The sequence below is a fragment of the Haplochromis burtoni genome, unplaced genomic scaffold (genome assembly GCF_018398535.1).
Source record: "Haplochromis burtoni strain Fernald_Lab_line unplaced genomic scaffold, NCSU_Asbu1 Contig_53, whole genome shotgun sequence".
In the NCBI taxonomy this organism is placed as follows: Eukaryota; Metazoa; Chordata; class Actinopteri; order Cichliformes; family Cichlidae; genus Haplochromis; species Haplochromis burtoni.
The window spans coordinates 542,186-561,395 of NW_024582414.1; the positions used below are offsets into that span (position 1 = coordinate 542,186).

General features: G+C 40.6%; 1 protein-coding gene across 5 annotated transcripts in view; it reads right to left on the reverse strand.

The window, feature by feature from the left end:
• ddah1 (dimethylarginine dimethylaminohydrolase 1) overlaps positions 1-18,951 on the reverse strand; it is an 81,747-nt gene extending 62,796 nt beyond the window's left edge. The window contains exons 1-2 of one of the 5 annotated variants that reach the window (XM_005923915.3): positions 18,482-18,951; positions 11,288-11,614 (exon numbers count right to left, since the gene is read on the reverse strand). In XM_005923915.3, coding sequence (XP_005923977.1) covers positions 11,288-11,581 — 294 coding nt within the window. In that variant the 5' untranslated portion in view covers positions 11,582-11,614; positions 18,482-18,951. The other 4 variants (XM_042220670.1, XM_005923916.3, XM_014334093.2 and 1 more) reach the window with 4 other exon arrangements.
• Positions 18,952-19,210: the final 259 nt, after the last annotated feature.

Sequence of the window (19,210 nt, forward strand, 5' to 3'; positions counted from 1 at the left end):
AAAAAAAAAAAAAAAAAAAAAAAAAAAAAAGGACATTTTGCAGACAAGAGACAACAGGAGAGATATGATGACAGGAATGAAGGGGAAACTGGAACGTGCTGCAGAAACAAATGGCTTCATGTTCCCGTCAGAAAGATAATTTTGAAACAATATTGGCTCTGTGATCTGAGAGCTGAGCAGATGTAAAAACATTGTTTTTTTGCCTGGGCAGTGCTCTGGAGGCTTTGCATATTCAACTAAAACGAAGTAGAAAACAGAACTAAACCCAGGACTCAATCCAGCAATGAAGCACAAAATCTACACGACTGCCGTTCACATCAGAGACAAAAGATAAGATGGGGAATATGGCCTTAAATACACGTGTCTGCAGGTGGAGGTGCTTTTCTATGGGTGGAATTAAACACACACATTCATAAGCAGCATATGCAGCTCTGTGTGAGTGCCACCTTTTTGTTTTTGGTCCGCACAAAGAGTAGTTATATTGTTAATTGCTAACAACAGTGTGAAAGGCTTACATAGTTTAAGCTGCCATCAATGGCTTGGTTACGCTTAATCTTCTGATGTGACCACAAGCACGTGAAATAAAAGGGTTAATAATTTGTGCCGTGTGTACTTCCAGTGGAATTGACACAGAAGGCCTAAAGTTACAGTAGCACTTGGAAAAATTAAACTAGTTACAAAATCCTTGAAGTTAAGCTTCAACTTGTGCCTCATTTACTTTTGTTTTTAATTGGTTGAGTTCAATGTTTCATCACTTACTTCACTATTGATGTGGCTCCAGGTTGCCAGGAGCGAGGCACTGTTTCGAACAGAAACCAAGCGCCAAAAGCAAAACAGTTTCGACCATGTTCAATCAACACTATAATGAACCTTGCTTTTACAACACTTACTGATTGTGTGCAGAATTACATTATTTCAGCTCGTATGAGCTCATTGGAAAAAAAAAAGTCTATTTAAGTTAGTAGTCTGATGCAGACTTCCTTTAATGTTTTGTCGGTTTAAACTGCCAACTGAGGAAAAAACAGCATCACGTCAGCGCCTGGTGATAATTACATGCAGGATATGAGCAGTATTTTGACAGAGTCACACCTGTAAACCCACTGTGGAGACACATTTTTAGCTTTTTGGGGTACTTTGAACGCGCTTTTCATCAATACAGATAGTCATCTGTCTGAATGGTAAAATCCAGAAAAAATAAAAGCAGTTAAAGCTTCAGCAAATGATCAATTATTATAAAGAGACAACAGCAGAAAGTTCTTTAGCCGAGAAGCTATCCCATATGGAAAAGAAATAGTAAAAACTTATGTGATTACTCATGAAAGTGGCCACTTTCAACGAGTAAAGCATATAAGGCTTACATGATTTACTCATGAAAGTGGCCACTTTCTCATTACTTTCATATATTGTTTTAGTAAGTATCCAAAACATACAAGTTTCATTATATAATTTTTCAAGGGATCTTATATCTGTTTTCACTCTTATATGCTTTTCATACAAGTTTCACACAAGACAGATACAAAATTTATAAGATTTATATATATCTTTTCCATATGGGATAAGCCATACGTTCTAAGCATGCTAGCTGCTTAGCTTTGTGGACAATTTTATTCCGTCGCTCTGTTGACTTATCCACCACTTTGGGTTGGATTGCCTCGAAACTGCAAACTTTCATGGTCCTGAAGGAGTAAATCTTTATAGCAGTGAATATCCACCAATTTTTCTTCAAACACATGGAACAGATTTGTCTGAACACTTGTGGTGGTGACAAAATTCAGTATAGAAACACAATCCTCATATTGACCCTCATTTATTAATAAGTGTGTCAAAAACGCCCCAAAAGTCTGTTTGCATGCCATATCAGGTTTAAGGCATGTGGGCACCAGCAGATTATCTTCTTACCAACATGTACATGTTAGTTATTCTAAATCAATAGGCTCAATCTGCGTACTATGTGCATACAGCCACACCCCCATTTTTCTACATAAGGAAAGAGGTTTACCTGGAGGTAAAGTGGAAAGAGTCGATATGAAGATATAAGAGAGAAGCCTGCACCTTTAAGGCAACAAAGAAGGAGAAAATCTGAATTTAGAAACTTAAATAATAGTGTCCAAAGAGGTAGGCGGGAAAGGGAGAGCTTTCCAAAGTTTTTCCACTCCAGGCCGACAGTCTGTAACATTCTCATCTGGTTAAACGCAGTCTGTGGACTCCATTCAGCCTGATGGGCAGCACTCTGTGTTAATGCTTATTAGCATGCTAACATAGAGAGCAGTAAACAATTGTTTCACCACTATTGCTGGCTATTCACCCTCAATTTATCACTTTTGTCTTCACATAAAAAAGAAAGGAAGCAAACTAGGGTCAGTAAATCTCCGGCTGTCCTAAAATTATTCAAATAAATATATCAAAACTATAACTAGCATCTCATAGTCACCAAGCAAAAGACTTTGAAGGATTTTAATAGCAGAACAACAAAGTTTAGCATCATATGTTTTTTTTATTAGTTTTACAGGTTAATGACCAGAAAAATGTTCATGCAGAATATCGTGGTGTTTCAGTGAAGATGACCTTTAACCTTTTGCATTTTGAATGTCAGCTCCAGTGCATGAAGTTGTTGTTTAGTGACAGCGGAGGAAACTCGGCATTTAAACACAACTGTCAAATAGCCTGACAGACAAGAGGCTGTAGCCTGGAAGGCTTGAGATATTCCCTTTGTGTCTCTCAGAGTATTTTGTTTTTAAGATTGAGAATAAAAGATACGTGTGAGAGTGAAAAGTCAAACATTGAGAGAGAAAGCAGAGAGAAAGATAATAAAATGAGCATTAATATATTTCAGTTAGCCTTCTGACTTCAGCTTGATTTACTAACTGTAGCAAAATGTGGCAGAGGCAAACATTTTGTCATCAGCAGCTTTTAGTTTATTACGGGATACCAAGACAAATGCTTACTGGAGTTTTCAGTATTAGAGATGCTTGTTGTGTTTCAAAAAAAATAGACATGGTCAAGACGACCCGCTGAAGTTCAAACTAAGTGTCAGAATGGGGAAGAAGGGGGATTTACGTAACTTTGAATGTGGAATGGTTGTTGTGTCAAACAGGCTCATCTAAGTATTTCAAAAAACTGTTGACATGCTGGGATTTTCCTACACAACCATCTCAAAGACAGGTCCAAAAAAAGGACAAAATATCCGGCGAACAGCAGATCTCAGGTTAAAAATGCCTCATTGATGCCAGAGATCAGAGGAAAATAGCCAGACGGCTTCAAGCTGATAAGAGGACAAGAGAACCTCAAATAACCACCCACTACAACCAAAGTACACAGAGCATCTCTGAATGGACAGCATGTCAAACCTTAAAGGAGGTGTGCTGCAGCAGCAGAACATCACACTGGGTTTCACCCCTATCAGCTGAGAACACAGAACTTGCACAGGCTCACTAAAATGAGACAATAGATGACTGGAAAAACATAGCCTGGTCTCATGAGTCTCGATTTTGGTGACATTCGGACAACAGGGTCAGAATTCGGCATGACATTTCTTGAACATGCCAAATTGTTCTGTGTACCTAAATGCCCTCCACAGTCTCCATATCTGACTTGGACAGAGCACCTTTGGGATGTGATAGAACAGGAGAGTCACATCATCTCTCAATGTTTCCAGCACCTTTGTAATCGATGCACTGATTAATTAAGACCGTTCAGAAAGCAAAACTGGCAGCTAACCCAATATTAGCAATGTGTAACTAATACATGGTCAGTGAATTCACATCACTTTAACACTTTTTCAATATTAATACATGCCTCAGAGTACAAATCCCCAAAAGCCAGCATTGCTCCACTTATAAATGGTAAAGTCTTGAAGTACAGGTGCTAAGAGGGATTGTGAGCTTACATATTTACTTTCATTGGCACTCCTGGAATCAAAGGTCAGTGAAACTTCCCTTTAGATGTGGTAAAAACGGCAATGCTCCAGCTCAAAGCTTAAAGCAAATATTTCAAATCACAAGAAACATTGCTAAGACTGCAAGGGCAAGGAAATTTTTAAAGGAAATTTAAATTATTAAATTAGAATGAAAAATTCTTTGCCCACTGAAAAGTGAAAATATGTATCAATCTCCACTTAGTATTACTTTACTCTGAATTTGTAGTCTGATGGATCCGAGATCAGAAAGTAGACAAAAGTAGAAAAATGTTCAAAAGCAAGGAGAAAACTACACAGCACATCATTTTTCTAAACTAAATGGGCCTTTCTCACATTACCAAAACTTCAAGTGAAAAAAAGGACAACTTTTTTCTTTACTTATTCTGCACCCTTTCTGACCTCAGCAAGGCTGTCTATGCCTGGCCTACTTCCTATGTCTTCCACTGCTTGGTCTCACATACCAAACCAGACATTCGCACACCCACGGTGACGGCCGAGTGTGACCGGGTCATCCCGCGAGGCTGAGAGGAGTTCCTGTTCACGAGTCTCCCACATCTGTCTCCCAGGCTGCCGCGCTGATGCTGAGTTGGAGGGGTTGCGGTGGGTGAACCTGGGGCTAAAAGTGGGCGTGGTCCAAGATTATTGGGGAGGGTTGTCTAGGCTGTTCACCCACTTCCATCTTTGCACAACCCACATGAGAGGCAAAGCCCCGGCACGTGCTGGCTGATCCATGCAGAAAACTAAAGAGGTGGATCACTTAACGTGCAGTGTGGTTTGATTTGATTTACTACACCTTTACAAATTAACTTATTTTATCTAGTAAAATGTGTGTATTTTCATTTCAAGTCAACAAGGGAAACATTTATAGCACTTTCCACACATCCTATACAAGTCAGTCAAAAGGAGACTTATAGTTTTTGAGTGGCGAACAAGCTACATTACTAAGTGGGTGATTTAACACAACAGTTAGTCCATTAATGTAAATGTAGGCAATTATGTGAGCGAGACTGAACAGCTAATGCTTTAACGGTCTCAAGAATGAATGAGGATGGGAGAAAGCAGCGGCACCAAGATGTTACGAATGAAAGATCCAGACGAGGAAATCAGACAGGCAAACAGCGAGAGGAAGGGCAAGTTAAATGCGGTAGGAATGTTACAGACAGTTGGGGAATGCACGTAGACCCCGTCCCACACGCTGCTGGTGGATTTCAGATGTCTCGCCCTTCTCCGCCGTTCGCACTCGGATGTTAAGTCTCCGCAAAGGAAGCCAGTTCGGTTCTGTTAGGGAAGTCGTATAAGAGCAGGGGAGGGCAGCGAGGAATTGGCATCTGCAAAAGGCCGTCTAGTCAAAACAAGGCTCATGTGCTGTCTGGTGTTCGCTTGTGGGGGTAGCTACACGAAGCATGACCGGAAAAGGGGGCCCACGTGGAAGCATAAACTACGTGGACTGAACCTAAATATTACGTCTATAAAAACATGACCTAAATATTGTGTCTGTGGAGCAGGATTTTCCATCCTGTCTCCACACCTGGAGACATCCAAGTCTTGTACACTCAGTTATGACAGATTTTTAGCACTTTTTAAATGATTGCTATTTTCCAGGCAACTTGCAGTCGCCCTTTAAGCCGTGTGCTATTACAAGATACAGTAGGTCTCAAGTAGCACACTCTAAATATTTAGGGGCTACACTTAAAACATCAGTGTCAGAGGAGGAGTTCAGTAATTACCTCACTGAAGCTTTGAATTCTACTTGATAAAACTAAATCCCGCACGCCTGCCTGCTTAGCTGCTGCAAGTTAAGGTCTTTTTTTTGCCTGAGCAAAAACATAAAAAGTGAGGGTCGAGGATCAGAGAAGGGATTTTCTTTCTAGGCAATTAAACTCGACTTTGCTGTCAGACTCAGAGGCTGCCAGCACAACCTGATGTTCCAGGTAAGAATACGGAAAAAAAAAAAAAAAGTCAGCCGTGTGTAGTTACTGGGGCGACAATTATACGGCGCAGTTCAAAAGTTCAGCAGAAATCACTACTGTGAAAACACCTTCTATCCACCAAGGCGTCACTCCCAAGGATTGAAGAGCATCTCCATCCACCCTACGAGAGGAAGCAATCCCAGAGTGAGACGCTTGAAAACCACGAGTCTGCTGAAGCAACACTGTTACGGCTGGCTAATTCTCGAGCAAAAGTTACAACCCAAATTTTATCTACCTTTGGGTTCTCACAGGCAGAAATGCCACATTTCCGTGCTTGTGCCGTAATTATGAAAGTCTGAACAACCTGCTCGCTCGGCAGCAGGCGAAGTGATGAAACGGAGGTTATGGTTCGAGCAGATTAGAGGTTACAGTGTAATTTTAGAACTGTTCTGTCGTGAAATTGCACTTTCATCTCCAGCTTGAAAACAGACAAAAAGCAATATTTAAATCTAAAAAAAAAAAAAAAGAAAAAACATATCTTGACTCGAAACAACATTTTTACACACAATCCATGTCACATGTTCAACTTTGGCATCTTTGTGGCCAGACAGCAGATCACCAAGGGCAAAGGAACCATTTTTTCTAATGTGCACTAACGGGCTGGACTGAACGTGAAGAGCAGCAGGTTGACTGTGATTACTCTGCTCTGCACTCTGTCACAGAGAATGAACGCAGTTATTCTCTGGAGGAAAACTAATTTTGTTCTGGCATGTCCAACAGCTGCCTGTTTCAGTGGCCAATGCGAGGCTGTGGCCACAGTGAGAGTGGAGACTAAATGATAAGATTCTGTTTGGTAGTATGGTTTTCTTACAGCAAGGGTCAAATGAAGACATTTTTTATACCCTGACCAACATGTTTGGGATAAATGTAAAAGAAAAAACTGGCAATAATGAGAACGAGCATAAAAATCATAGAAACATTTTTATACTATATTATATTGATCTGGGGAGCCTTTTTTTCCTCTTTTTTTTTTTTAGCCTCAGGTCTCATTTGTACTTTTGTGTTCGTGATGCGTCCTGGATCTCCCCAGAGAGTTAAAAGAGCAGTCCACTGTGTGCTACTCAATTCCAGTGGGAACGTCTCACTTGGACAACTCAGGATGTTACAGCAGAACTCCTCATCGACAGTTTGCCCCTTGGGGGCACGTCTGTAACATGAATGGGAAGTTTAAGGCCGTCATGTCCCTCTCCTTCCAGCTTCTAGCTACTGACTCTTCAGCTGCTGTTCGGTCTGGCTCACAGCACAAAAGTTGGTACACATATACGCTTTCTTTGGTATCCTCAATGAAATCACATATGTGCATACACAAGACAGAACCCCCAAAGAGGAACATTTTGCATCAGGTATTTCTTTTTTTGAACTGTTAAAGAACTTTTCTTATTTCCACATCGACCTGATTTTATTGCACTTTTGACTTCTCTTTGACCTAATTTTGTTATCACCGTTACTTATCTCTAAGAAACACAAACTCACTCTATCACATTGAGTGGCTGGCTGGTTTGACTCACACCCTTTACGCAGTCAGTTTCTGCTTTCTGGATGCCGGCCTTTAGTCCCAAAATGCAGAAAAAGCCACGCTTTGCTCCAGCAGCCATCAATCAACCAAATAAAAATCAACATTTTTTAAACCCACATGATTATTTACACTTTGTTATCCTGTAAATAAGTTATCTGTTGTTTGTTGTCTGTGTTTAAAAAAAAAAAAAAGGGGGGGGGAATGTGAGCCAGCCCAAATATGGAACTGATCACACCTTGTACTTGGGGGACAAACTAGACATATTTCTAACTTGTGACCTTTTTATCCAAAAGTTAACTTCAGTTCAGTTGAATAAGCTTGTACTTTAAAATCCCTTTAAAAATCCTTTGCAAAACTGTCCTCCATGTAAAGATGAACCTGAGCTGCTGCTGAAAGCAGGATCAATAAAGTATTTACGCAAGCGAAAACATGCGAGTTTTGATTGGCACGAGGACGCCAGCAGTTCAAAACCTGCGTCAGAGCTTCTGAAGAGAGGAGCAACAACACAATCATGCAGGCTCATCCACAGCACATCTGCAGCACGCTCATTTCTGCTGGATTCACTTGTCATTAAATTATATGCTGAAATGTGGTCAGTGGGTCACGGGGGTATTTTCCTTTTCCTTATTTATTGTTATTCATTCTTTGCATGCAGAGCACAGCTCAGTGAGACTTCCTGTTGTTGCTGTGCTGTCAGTACTTTGTGTGAGTCCTCGGCTCGCAAGCGGTCAACACCAGTCATGTGCCAAGTGGGCCGTTGTGGCATGGGACTTTACATGCAACAGCTCTGGTGAAGCAACAAGAATGATGGTTAAAAAAAAGACTCAATGAATAGCAGAAACAGACAAAAAATTACCAAAAAAAACCTGATAAAAACATCTGTCACAAAGAGAAAGTCATCCTTAATACAAAGCTCTGCTCATGTTTGTCACTGGCCTCGAAAAGCTAACCCATTTGCCGTAATAACACAGCACAAGGTGGCTGTTTGCAATCTGAAAAGGGAAGCTCGCAAGTTGTCAAAGCAAAATCTTATAATTACTACTTTTCTGGGAACAAAATGCATTCAAAGCTGAAAACTGTATTTCAGACGTGTGTTCTTGGAGACCTTGAGTAAATATTTTCCATCTCTGTTTTTCGAAAATGTTCGACATTATACGCAAACGGTTTGGCATCCCAGCTCCTCACGGAGTAACTAAAGCCAAAAAAACAGAGCCATTTTCATTATGACGCATAAATGGGTTCATAATAAGCAAGAAATTAAAGGTCATATGACAATCCACAGCTCCTCTTTCAGTGAATTCTGTCAGTTAAGCATTCATACTAATGCTCGGCATTCAGGGGAAAAATAGCTTCGGCTCTTTGTTGGAGTGGTTTATACAGAGCTCCAGGCTGTAGTACCCAATAATGCAATCAATTTAGACAAACATTTCTCCTCATAGCAAAGCTTTTAAGCAAAAGCCTAATGGAAAAGATTCTAGCAATCTTTGAGAAATTACAGAGCTGAACAATTTTAAAATCTACAATGCATTTGATCAAATGCAAAAAAAAGTATCCTGAAAAACAGAGAGGAAAAGTCAGATAGCACAAACCAACTTGTTAATCTGCCATGTAGTGACAAGAGGATTGCAATAACATGAGCAAATGAAACTTGATGCAGATCTAATGGACCAGAAACCAATAACCAAGACTAAAATAATAACAACACAGCAAGTGACACCTTTGAATTCCCACATTAATTTCCTCGTGTCATTTCACACGAGCTCTCTAAAGCGCTTGATCAACACACTTTACATTCGGAACAAAGTTTTGCTTTCCCTCGACAATCCAAAGGACGTGTACCCCGGGGGGGGGGTCCCATTTCACTGCAGGGCAACCTGCATGTGGCGAATAAAGCTTTGATTGATTGATTGGTTATTTCAAAAGAATCAATGATAGAGGCTCGCTTACTTTCTTAATCCCGAGCGGCGACGAGGCTTTTCCTGAAACCTGCACTGAGCCTTCCTTCATACATCTTCAATAAGTAAAAATCAATAAACCCTTGTCTCGTCTAAGCAAATTATCAGCAATAATTGGAAAGGAGAGACATGAATATGTTGTAGTCGAGCTCTGTAAGCATTGACTTTGATAAGAGCGTGAAGAAAACCGGACTGTGTTTGAATGAAAGGCAGGAAAAAAGCTGATGACACACATGTTTTGGTGATACGTGTGCAGGAGATACAAGGAGCAGAGCATTTTGTCCATTTTTTAAAACCCTATAGCTGTGTTAAAAACAGAGCATTACACTGGGAACGGTTGTTCAGCTCCATGTATATATAAAGTCCCAAAATGACATTACACAGAAAAGCTTCTCATCTCTGCACGCACACATAAACAAGCAGAAACATTCCCTTATCACTCACTGCCAAGCTGCCACATAACATTAACTGTGGAACAAAAGCTTTTCTGCTCCCTTTAGTGTGGAAAGCCATTTGTTGATTTTTCACAGCGTATCCTACGGCCCACGGGGCTTTAACTCGCACAATCATAATGATGTGTCATTTGTGCTGAAAATTATATCTCATTACGAATATAAGTATCCAGTTCAGCCAAGTCATTTATAATTCCACCCAAGACAGGAGTCATTTACTCATTAGAATCCATCTGTGGCTGTTTTGCAAACATTTATGTTCTTATATCTCAGAAGTTTCCAAAAATTTTTGCTTTTTTTTTTAATTAATGAAACTTTCCCATGAGCTGAACACAGGCTGGACACCAAACCGCTGCAATTTTGTGTATGAAATCTAGAAAAAAAAAATCACATTTAAAGGTTATAAAGTATCACAGTGGAAGTGCGCTGATGGCTTTGGAACATGTTCACGCAAATATAATGGGCAGTGCGCTCAACATAAATGAAATGTGGTGGTTGAAGGTAGCAGCGCTGAGCTTTTCAATCAATATCCCCGCCGCCAGTGAGGCCGGGGACCATTAGCACCAGTGAGCCAAGCAAAGTAACTCTGATGTGAAATGACAGGGGCTTTCACAGAAACCATCCTACCATTTCCCTCATTGTCATTCACACACACATAAACACACACACCCTACATTTCAGCCAGCCTCACTAGGCAACCAAGTGCACTCATACTGTTGTCTTGTTTCAGAAAAAATGGATTGATTCATTCATTTCTGTGGAGTCCTAAACTTCACCTCCCCCTTGCTCTTCCTCTTGACGTCTCATCAGACTCCTAATCAGCCAGAATCTGAGCTACTTGGCTTCTAGGATGCTCTGACATTAATGCTCTCCATACCACAGAAACAATATGATGTTAAAGTTGGCAATACATACTAAAAGTGCATGAACATTCAGCATCTCAGTTCTTTTTAAACTGTCACTTTTTATATAGTTTTTGTAGTGTGCTATGTTAAAAACAAAAGCAGCATTGTCTTTAATATGGGCGTTGCCTCATGTAAGTAATGAGCATAATTCCTGTTTAACGGCTGGTGCATAGTGCAGTGGGTTAATATGTGTTGCCTAGTATACATACAGCTGGTTTCACATAGTGCAGCTCTTTTCCAGGCTGTAAAATTCAAAATCTGAATCCAAGCTTGTTTAAGGATGAATTAAATACTACACATCCGATTTTATTTAAGTTCATTAGAAACTGACTCATGCTTACGTTTTCGTTGATGTAATTAACTGGTAAAAATATGTTTATAACCCACCTACGTGCTGTGACCCTCATCACCCACTTGTATATCTTGATGCCAGTGCATCCAGCTGCTTATTCCTGCAGCTTAATTGCATGCCAAGTGAGCACAGCGGACAAAGGAGGCGGGAGGACGCCTTCCTTTCCACTTTCACATCAAACTTTATTTTCGTCGTACTGAATCATGCTGACACTGCCCTACCTCTCCTCTCCTGCTCTCAGCCCCGGGTCTGGTGATGAGCGCCGTGTCACCGCACACCACGGCCGCGTCCTCCACGAACACGCAGTCCGGGAGCGACTCGTCCGCGGGGAGCTCGACCACCTCCAGCCCGAGCCTCGTCCTCAGGACCTCGACGTAAGCCTCTTGCTCCTTCACCGCCTTGGCCAGGTCCACCTCCGTCTGGCTGCTCCGGAGCGCTTCTTTGGCCAGGGACGCAGGGATTCCCCGGACGACGGCGTGGGTGTAATGACCGAAACCTGCCATCAAACCAGCCATGTTTTGCGTTCCCTTTACTTGGCACGTTCAAATCTGGAGAAAAAAAAACACCCTGAGAGACAACTCGGCGAATGAATGAGAGAGAAAAATACTAGAGTCAGCTGACTCGATAATTCCTAGCTTGCTTATTTGTTCCCTGTTAGTTTGTTGGGCTTTTATTCTTTATTTACAGTAGCCTGCTGCACACAGTGTCAGTCAGCCCTGCTCCAGTCTCCAGGCGAGCGACAGCGCTTCGGTGACGCGCACCGACCATCACGTGTAGCCTGAGTCTGTCAGCCCTCAGCCAGGCGCTCAGCCCAGCGAGTGACAGGACCCCATGAGCCTATGGCTCAATCAATTATCCACTGGATCAACAGAGCAAAACCTGATAGTAAAACCCGAGTTAACAGTCTATTCAAATCATTAACAAGGAAAAATACAGGTTCCATATCTCTGTAGGGACAAATCAGGAAACAAAACAAAAAGCGTTTGTTAGATTTTTTTTGCCAAGGAAAATGCAAAACACTACCCGGATGTAGCTTTTCAGTTATAGAAGGACATACATTTCCCTTCATATGTGGTTGTAAATAATGCTGTGGACTGTTGGCTGGTCAGTTAGAATCAGAATGTCTTTACTATCTTTGTCGCAGGTACAACGAAATTAAAAGTGGTCTGCGATCAGTGCATCATCCATAGAAATATAAAAATATAAATAAATAATAAAATTAATAAATGGAATACTTAGACCAGGGGTGGGCAATTCCAGGCCCCGAGGGCCAGTGTCCTGCACATCTAAAACCTGCGGGGACACCGGCCCTTGAGACCTGGAGTTGCCCACCCCTGACTTAGACCATTTTAGCTGGTTGGTGTTCCTGTTAATAACACATTACAGTTATGTGGGGGGACATTTCACAGGATGCAATCCTGTGAAAAACTATGTCCCATACTTCCAGGGTAATTATGAGGGTAATCAAATTTGATTCGCACTTGATTTGTTGACCATCAGCAGAGGTGACTGCCTCTACAAAAGCAGACGTTCTGGCTGCTTGCTAGCTTGGAGCATTCAGGCCAATGCCGCAATTTTCTCGGAAGTGGGTATCCTGGAAAATTCACTTCAAGGTCAGACAGCGCAACGGTCAGAGAAACTGAAAACAAACAAAAAAAACAAAACTAAATCCAACAGTCACGTCTCAGACTCAGTCAGCATGTGAAATGTTAAAGTTCATTATAGTACAGGAATGGCTCATTTGGACCTGGACACCTTGCAATGGTAAATGGTAAATGGCCGTATTTATATAGCGCTTTTACTAGTCCCTAAGGACCCCAAAGCGCTTTTACATATCCAGTCATCCACCCATTCACGCACACATTCACACACTGGTGATGGCAGCTACATTGTAGCCACAGCCACAGCAATCACCAAGGTGGCTATGAGCTCCTCTGTATAACAAAGTATTCTAGAGTCAAATGTGAGGCCATCTATGTGACAGCTAAAGTTTGCCTGAAATTGGGTCATTCAAAGGATAATGATCCCAAGAACAGCAGCAAATCTAAAACAGAATGAAAAACAAAAGAATAGAGGTTTTACAGTGTTCAAACATCAACCTGACTGGCAGGACCTTAAGAGAGCTGTCCATAAACATAAACCTCAATGCATAGAAGAAACAGTGTAACAGTGACGTGAGACGCAGAAAACGATTACTCCAAGTTATTACTGTAAAAATTGGTTCTAGGAACTACTGAATTATGGAAATGCTGTCATTGTTCACCACTGTATGTGGTGTTATTTCCTCTGATTATGATCCTCATTGTGGTAAATCAATATTTATATTAAACCTGCAGTAACTACTTTATGACTCCTCTTGGTGGTGCTTATCAAAGGAACAAGCAGAAAGTGAAGGTTAGTTAGTTGCACTGAAAAAGAGCATTTAGCATTTAATTTGGAATTTAAATGTAGGAAGAAATATTAAAAGCACAAAACTTTACTTGACTTTACTTGTCATCAATAAAAAAGCAATAAATAGTTGATCATCATGCCTTGAATGAAGAAAAACAAGCGTCTTTACAACACTGATGAGATTGCACTGACAGATTGATAATAAGTATTCCCGCATCTTCACATTTTAGGTGAAACAGCTCCACAGTGTAATGTCAGAAGAGGAGCTGCCAACAAAGTAAGGAATCTCCTTGACCTCAACACTAAGTTTGGTAATGAAAAAATAACTGTATCCCTGAGAAATACATTTCACAAAAGACCTTCACTACAAAAAGAATAGCGTGTGGATCCTGATAAAACTGGGAACATAAAGACAGATGAGTAGCAGATATCTATTTGATTCCCACACCATTCCAACTTGGGTCAAAATACATTTCGAAATGAAGGAAACGTGTGCACACCTTCATTCTTGAACTTGATATTCTTGAGACGTGTATCTGCTTTCATCTTGGCAGACTTGAAACAAATACTGCACACATAACTCAAAGGGAAAGACTATAAATATATAAAAAGAAAAGTTTGTTGTATGATATGTAGGGAAAGAAGGATTTGAAAGGAAGCTCAATGTTAAATATGTATGTATAGAAGGAATGGTGCATGGGTGGAGGTGGGCTGGTGGAGTTGTATTCCCTACGGTGCCATCTAAGGAAGGTTCTGGGCCCGGTGAAGCTGTCTGAATGGATGGAATGTTTCTTTAGACGTCCCAGAAGCACATTCTTCCACTGCGGGACCTGGGTTTGTCTTTTCTTGTTCCAGATTCACTCAATTATCCTCGACTGCTCTAAAAATTCCAGTACATTCCAGAAGCCCCGCATTCCTTCTTCTTTTTTTCCCCACCCCAGCCAGGATCACCAACCACCACCACCACCACCACCCTTGCCCAGCTTTAACACCTGCCCCCACTCAGACTTCTTTTTTCCCCTTCCCCATCATTCCTGATCGCAGATGGACGTGGCACAAAAGAAAGCCTCTTTTTTCTCTCTCCAAGCTGCGGAATTTGGCTTACTTTAGACGAAGGAAAGCCCTCATACTTCAGGCACACCTGGCTGGTACAATGTGCAGCTATATAATCAAAATGGTGAAAGCAGACACGGATCTGAAGCGGCACAGCGGGCTGCGGAAGCAGTTATGATTGAACTCATCATAAGATCGTAGATGTCTGAAGTGACATGCATGATTACACAGGTGATCGAAGGATGTTTCACTCTCTGTGCCTAATTACAGAGAGTAATATAAAAAAAATTAAGTAATAGGATAAATTTCATACAAAAAAATTGATCATTCTAGAAGAACAGCAATGGATATTCTATTTTACATAGCAGCTATACGAGTTTCCTGTGAATGAAACCTTTTAAACAGCATCAACAAGCCAAGTTTCACTGAAAGAAGAGGATGCAGTAACATTTATCATCATTTACTATAGTTAATCGACCATATACAGGCACTTACACCCACAGTTGAGCGCAATCAGCGTATTCAGGGAATTGGCCTTGAGATAGATAGATAATCCTTCAGGTATAAGTAATTGCTATTACACCAAATGTGTATTAGTTCACAGCCAAACATTGTTCCCAATAAATTTAGCGATGACTTCTACACTGGTGTAGGAAAAGACCCAGACACTCTGTCTGTTTGCACAGAATCTGTTAACGTTATCCGTCATGTTCATTACAATCAGAGCAGGCAGGTTGAGCAAAATCAGACACACCAGTACATTTAATCTCCTCATCGCGCAACAACTCCTGGAATGCACTAAACCTCAGAGAAATGTTAATGGAGCCAAGTATCAAAGAGAATTTTTACCTTGAACTTGTCTTAGCTATAATTAATTTAAGATGAAATGGAAGACATGTTTCCGTGTTATCAGATGTTTTATGTTTTTTGGACAAACAGGAGGTTCCTCTTTTGTCATTTGCTGACAGAGCCAGAAGGTTCTTAGGACTGCTGTGGAAATGGTCCGACTATATTTCAAGATTAGCATGTTCTCTGGCTTTGCTGGTTCACGCAGTAAATAACATTTCAACAGGAAGCAAAGTACGAGTATACAACAACGGGAGGAAAGCAAAGCTGGAGTTACTGTAAGTATTCAAATAGCCACTGGGGAAAAATGTGTGTTTTCACGCAAAACTGATGCGTCGCTGATGACTAAAAAAACAAGAATGCAAAAGACGAAAGATTCCTCCCATCTTTTACCAAACACAGAAATGCATTTGGATGTGCAAAGGAAATGACCTGTTATGGGCAACTACGTGATAATTAGCACCCTCGGTTTACTACATCTTTGTGCAATGTGAAACTACAGCAGATTACAGAATCAGAACATATTTCAGAGCACTAGTAAGCAAACAACAAAAAAGGAAAGCACAATCCAAATTATCATCAGACCCAAAATGAAATTATCTTTCGAAAAATATCCTTGAACAACACCGTAGTGAACACTGTCTGTGCCAATATAACAATGATATAACAGTTAAGCACTTGAGGTCAACCTTCACTAAGCTGATTTCCTTCTTAATGAATCAGGAAGTCTGGTATCACAAAGTTACATCAGAAATTCGTGTGAAAGTGTGATCTCATGTGTTTGTCTTCTTGTGAACTTGTCAGATTTATATTTCTTCAGAACTGGACTCTGCGTTTTAATTGCTTGCTTAATCTAAGCAGCCATTCATATGCGAACAAGCTGTAACTCATCAAATTTCCTGCTTCTCCGTGAGCTGACAGAAGAAGGAAATGTTGCTAGTACAAACTGCATGCTAGTTATGACATCTGTCTTGGCTATAGTACAATGGAATCTGTTGTTTAAACATGTAGATCCTGGTCCATCCGTGTCTTAAACATAAATAAGGAAGCTGAGGGCTGCCACCCGTCTAGACTTCCTGAAGGTCATGCAGTCCTGATGGGTTCTGATAATGGGCTTCCGTCACAGTGAGCCTTGGAATCTCTCAAGCATTGGTCAACGTTGAAACTGCTTAGACTTCCCAGCCAGAGGCTTTGAAGTCGCTCAGATGCAGAGCAGTGACAACAATCCAATCATCGATTCTGTCAAGAAGGAGAGCGAGTCCCTCATCATCACGAAGGTCAAAGGACCGTAATGTGTGCTGTTTGCGTGAGGGGCTCTCCGATGGCTTTAGTGGAAACTATTTGGCAAGGGCAATTACAACAAAAGACGCACATCCAGCTCTTGGAATGTTTCCTAAAATGAATGGGGAATAATGGAATGAATATTGCTGCGTGTTATTCTCCACTGACGTAAAATGAAAACACTGCTTCCCATCATTGTAACACTGGGACGGATGCAAACATGCTGTCATACACACACAGAGGTAGGCATAAAACCATTACAACACTAAAGGACAACTGAGCAGTGGACAATCAAACAAAGCAATAATATAAATGACCATTAAAGGAGTGTTCTCCCACTTCAGTGTTTATTTTTACATACATTTGTGGAATTAAATGCACGATTAAGCTTAAAAAAAAATCAACTTTCCTCATCAAGCCTGCTTAACACACTGTGTCTTTATCCGGCCTAACCATGCTGGACGTGTGTTAGAGGGTCTCAGTGTGGGATATCTATGGTTGTCCTGAGAGGTCAAATGCACTGCAACTTAAGAAAACATCAGGAAATTTAAAAAGAAAATGACCACAAAAGCATACAAAACACAATGAAAACAGAAAAACTACAACAGAAGTTGACTAAAACACAACAGAAGGAGAAAAATAAACAAATTCACGAAAAAGTACAAGTGAAATGTTTCAGTGGAGAAACAGCTGTGGGAATAACAAGACAGGAAAACATGCAAAGGTTTGCCCCTTAAAACGCTTCAAGACTTATTGGATTTGTAACATGTGTTTTAATCACACACCTCATATAATATTGTGCACGTTTGATGTTAGCTACCTACTGTTTGCTTTTCACTTCTGCAGCTGGTCCATCAAATTATCTCCCCAAAATCACTTAGATTGTTTTTTGAGTTTTTTCTGAGCTTTTGCTGCATTTTTCATTGTATTTCTCTTGTTTTCCTAAACTTCACTTGTGTTTTTTCTATTTCTATTGTGTTTTATTTGAATTCTGTTGCATTTTGTGCGCTTTTTGCAGCATTTCTTTGTATTACTATTTGTTTATTCAACTTCCGTTGTGTTTCATTCAAATTCTACTGTGTTGTTTTTTTCTATTTCTATTGTGCTTTATTTAACTTCCGTTGTGTTTTTCCGTGATTTTGTAACTGTTTTCTAAATTTTCAGTGCGTTTGATCTCCCAGGGCCACAATAGAAATCTCCCTTTAAAAACTTTAAAAAAATTGTATAACTGCCACAAAAATAGAGACCCATTTTCTTAATATAGCGTTGCAATGCACACAGGAACACTACACATGTGCTCACAAAGACACACCCCCTATCCAAAAAGGCTGCACCCACACGTCCATCTCCAGTCTGAATACTCACACAGACATGAGTAAGAGGCTTCACGGACAAGGACTGTTATCACATGAATACGTCCTCCTCTATTAAAAGATGGTTTGACGTTTGGATTCTGGTCAGTCTTTAAATTATAATAATAAAACAAATGGTCATCCACCAGTTATTCCTAACACATCACCATCTAGTGTCTTGCATTGGAATTATAAAAATATGGCCACAAAAATAACAACCACGACAATCAGTCCACGTGGGGAAACCTATAGGCTATTAAAAGATCTTTTAAAAAGTGTCTCTTGCGAGAAAACAAAAAAGAAGACGCATTACCAAGGGTTATTTATTTTTGTGGCTGGTTTCTTCTTTTTTTTTTAGAAGAAATGTATCTGCTATGTTCTATTATCATATAAAGGGGATTTTATTCTGAGGGTAGCCACCAATGTTAGGCACACTAGAGTAAACTGAAAATCAAAACAGAACAAAAAAAAACAAAGGAAGTCCAAACTCACCGGAGAGGCTCTTCAGCCGTCTTGCTCAGTGCTGCTGTCTCACTGTACCGTTATGTAAAGTCTACACATAAGGCTACAGGGAAGAGGGGAGAAGTGAAATGTCCGATCCTTACAAACACAAACAAACTCTTTGCCCTCATGCAAAAAAGAAAAGAAAAAAGAAATCCTGTTTGGAATCTGCCATCCCGTCGTGACAATAACAACGGTTTATATCTCGTCTTTACGCATTTCGCTGCCACCTGGTCAAAGCTATTATAACTCGGAATCATTTCAAAACTCAGCTGGAAGAGACTTATTGAGACTCGTGTTGTTAAAAACTAAGACAAAAACCCAAGTGTTTGTCTCCCCCCCACCAAACACCACTAACATCACCGCATCTCTTGCGGAAAATTGGATCACTTCACCTACAGCGGGACCCACTTTCTTTCTTCCCCCCACGAAACGTGATGGACACATTGTGTGAGTGTGTAAGGGGGGCAAAACTGCTTCAAAGGATGAAAGGCAAAGGAATTTCCCTGCATGAAGAACATATTTAACAAGCTTTTATGCTGTCAGGAATGCTTGCCAAGGGGGAGAGAAATATGTTAATAATGCAAGCTACTGCCATACCAAATATGGCAATATTGTTACGTCTGAGCTCTGGTGCGCATCTGGTAATGCTTAGCTCCCCTGAATAAAGGCACCGGAGAGCCAGAAATAGACTGTTCAACGTATTTCTGCCTACACCTT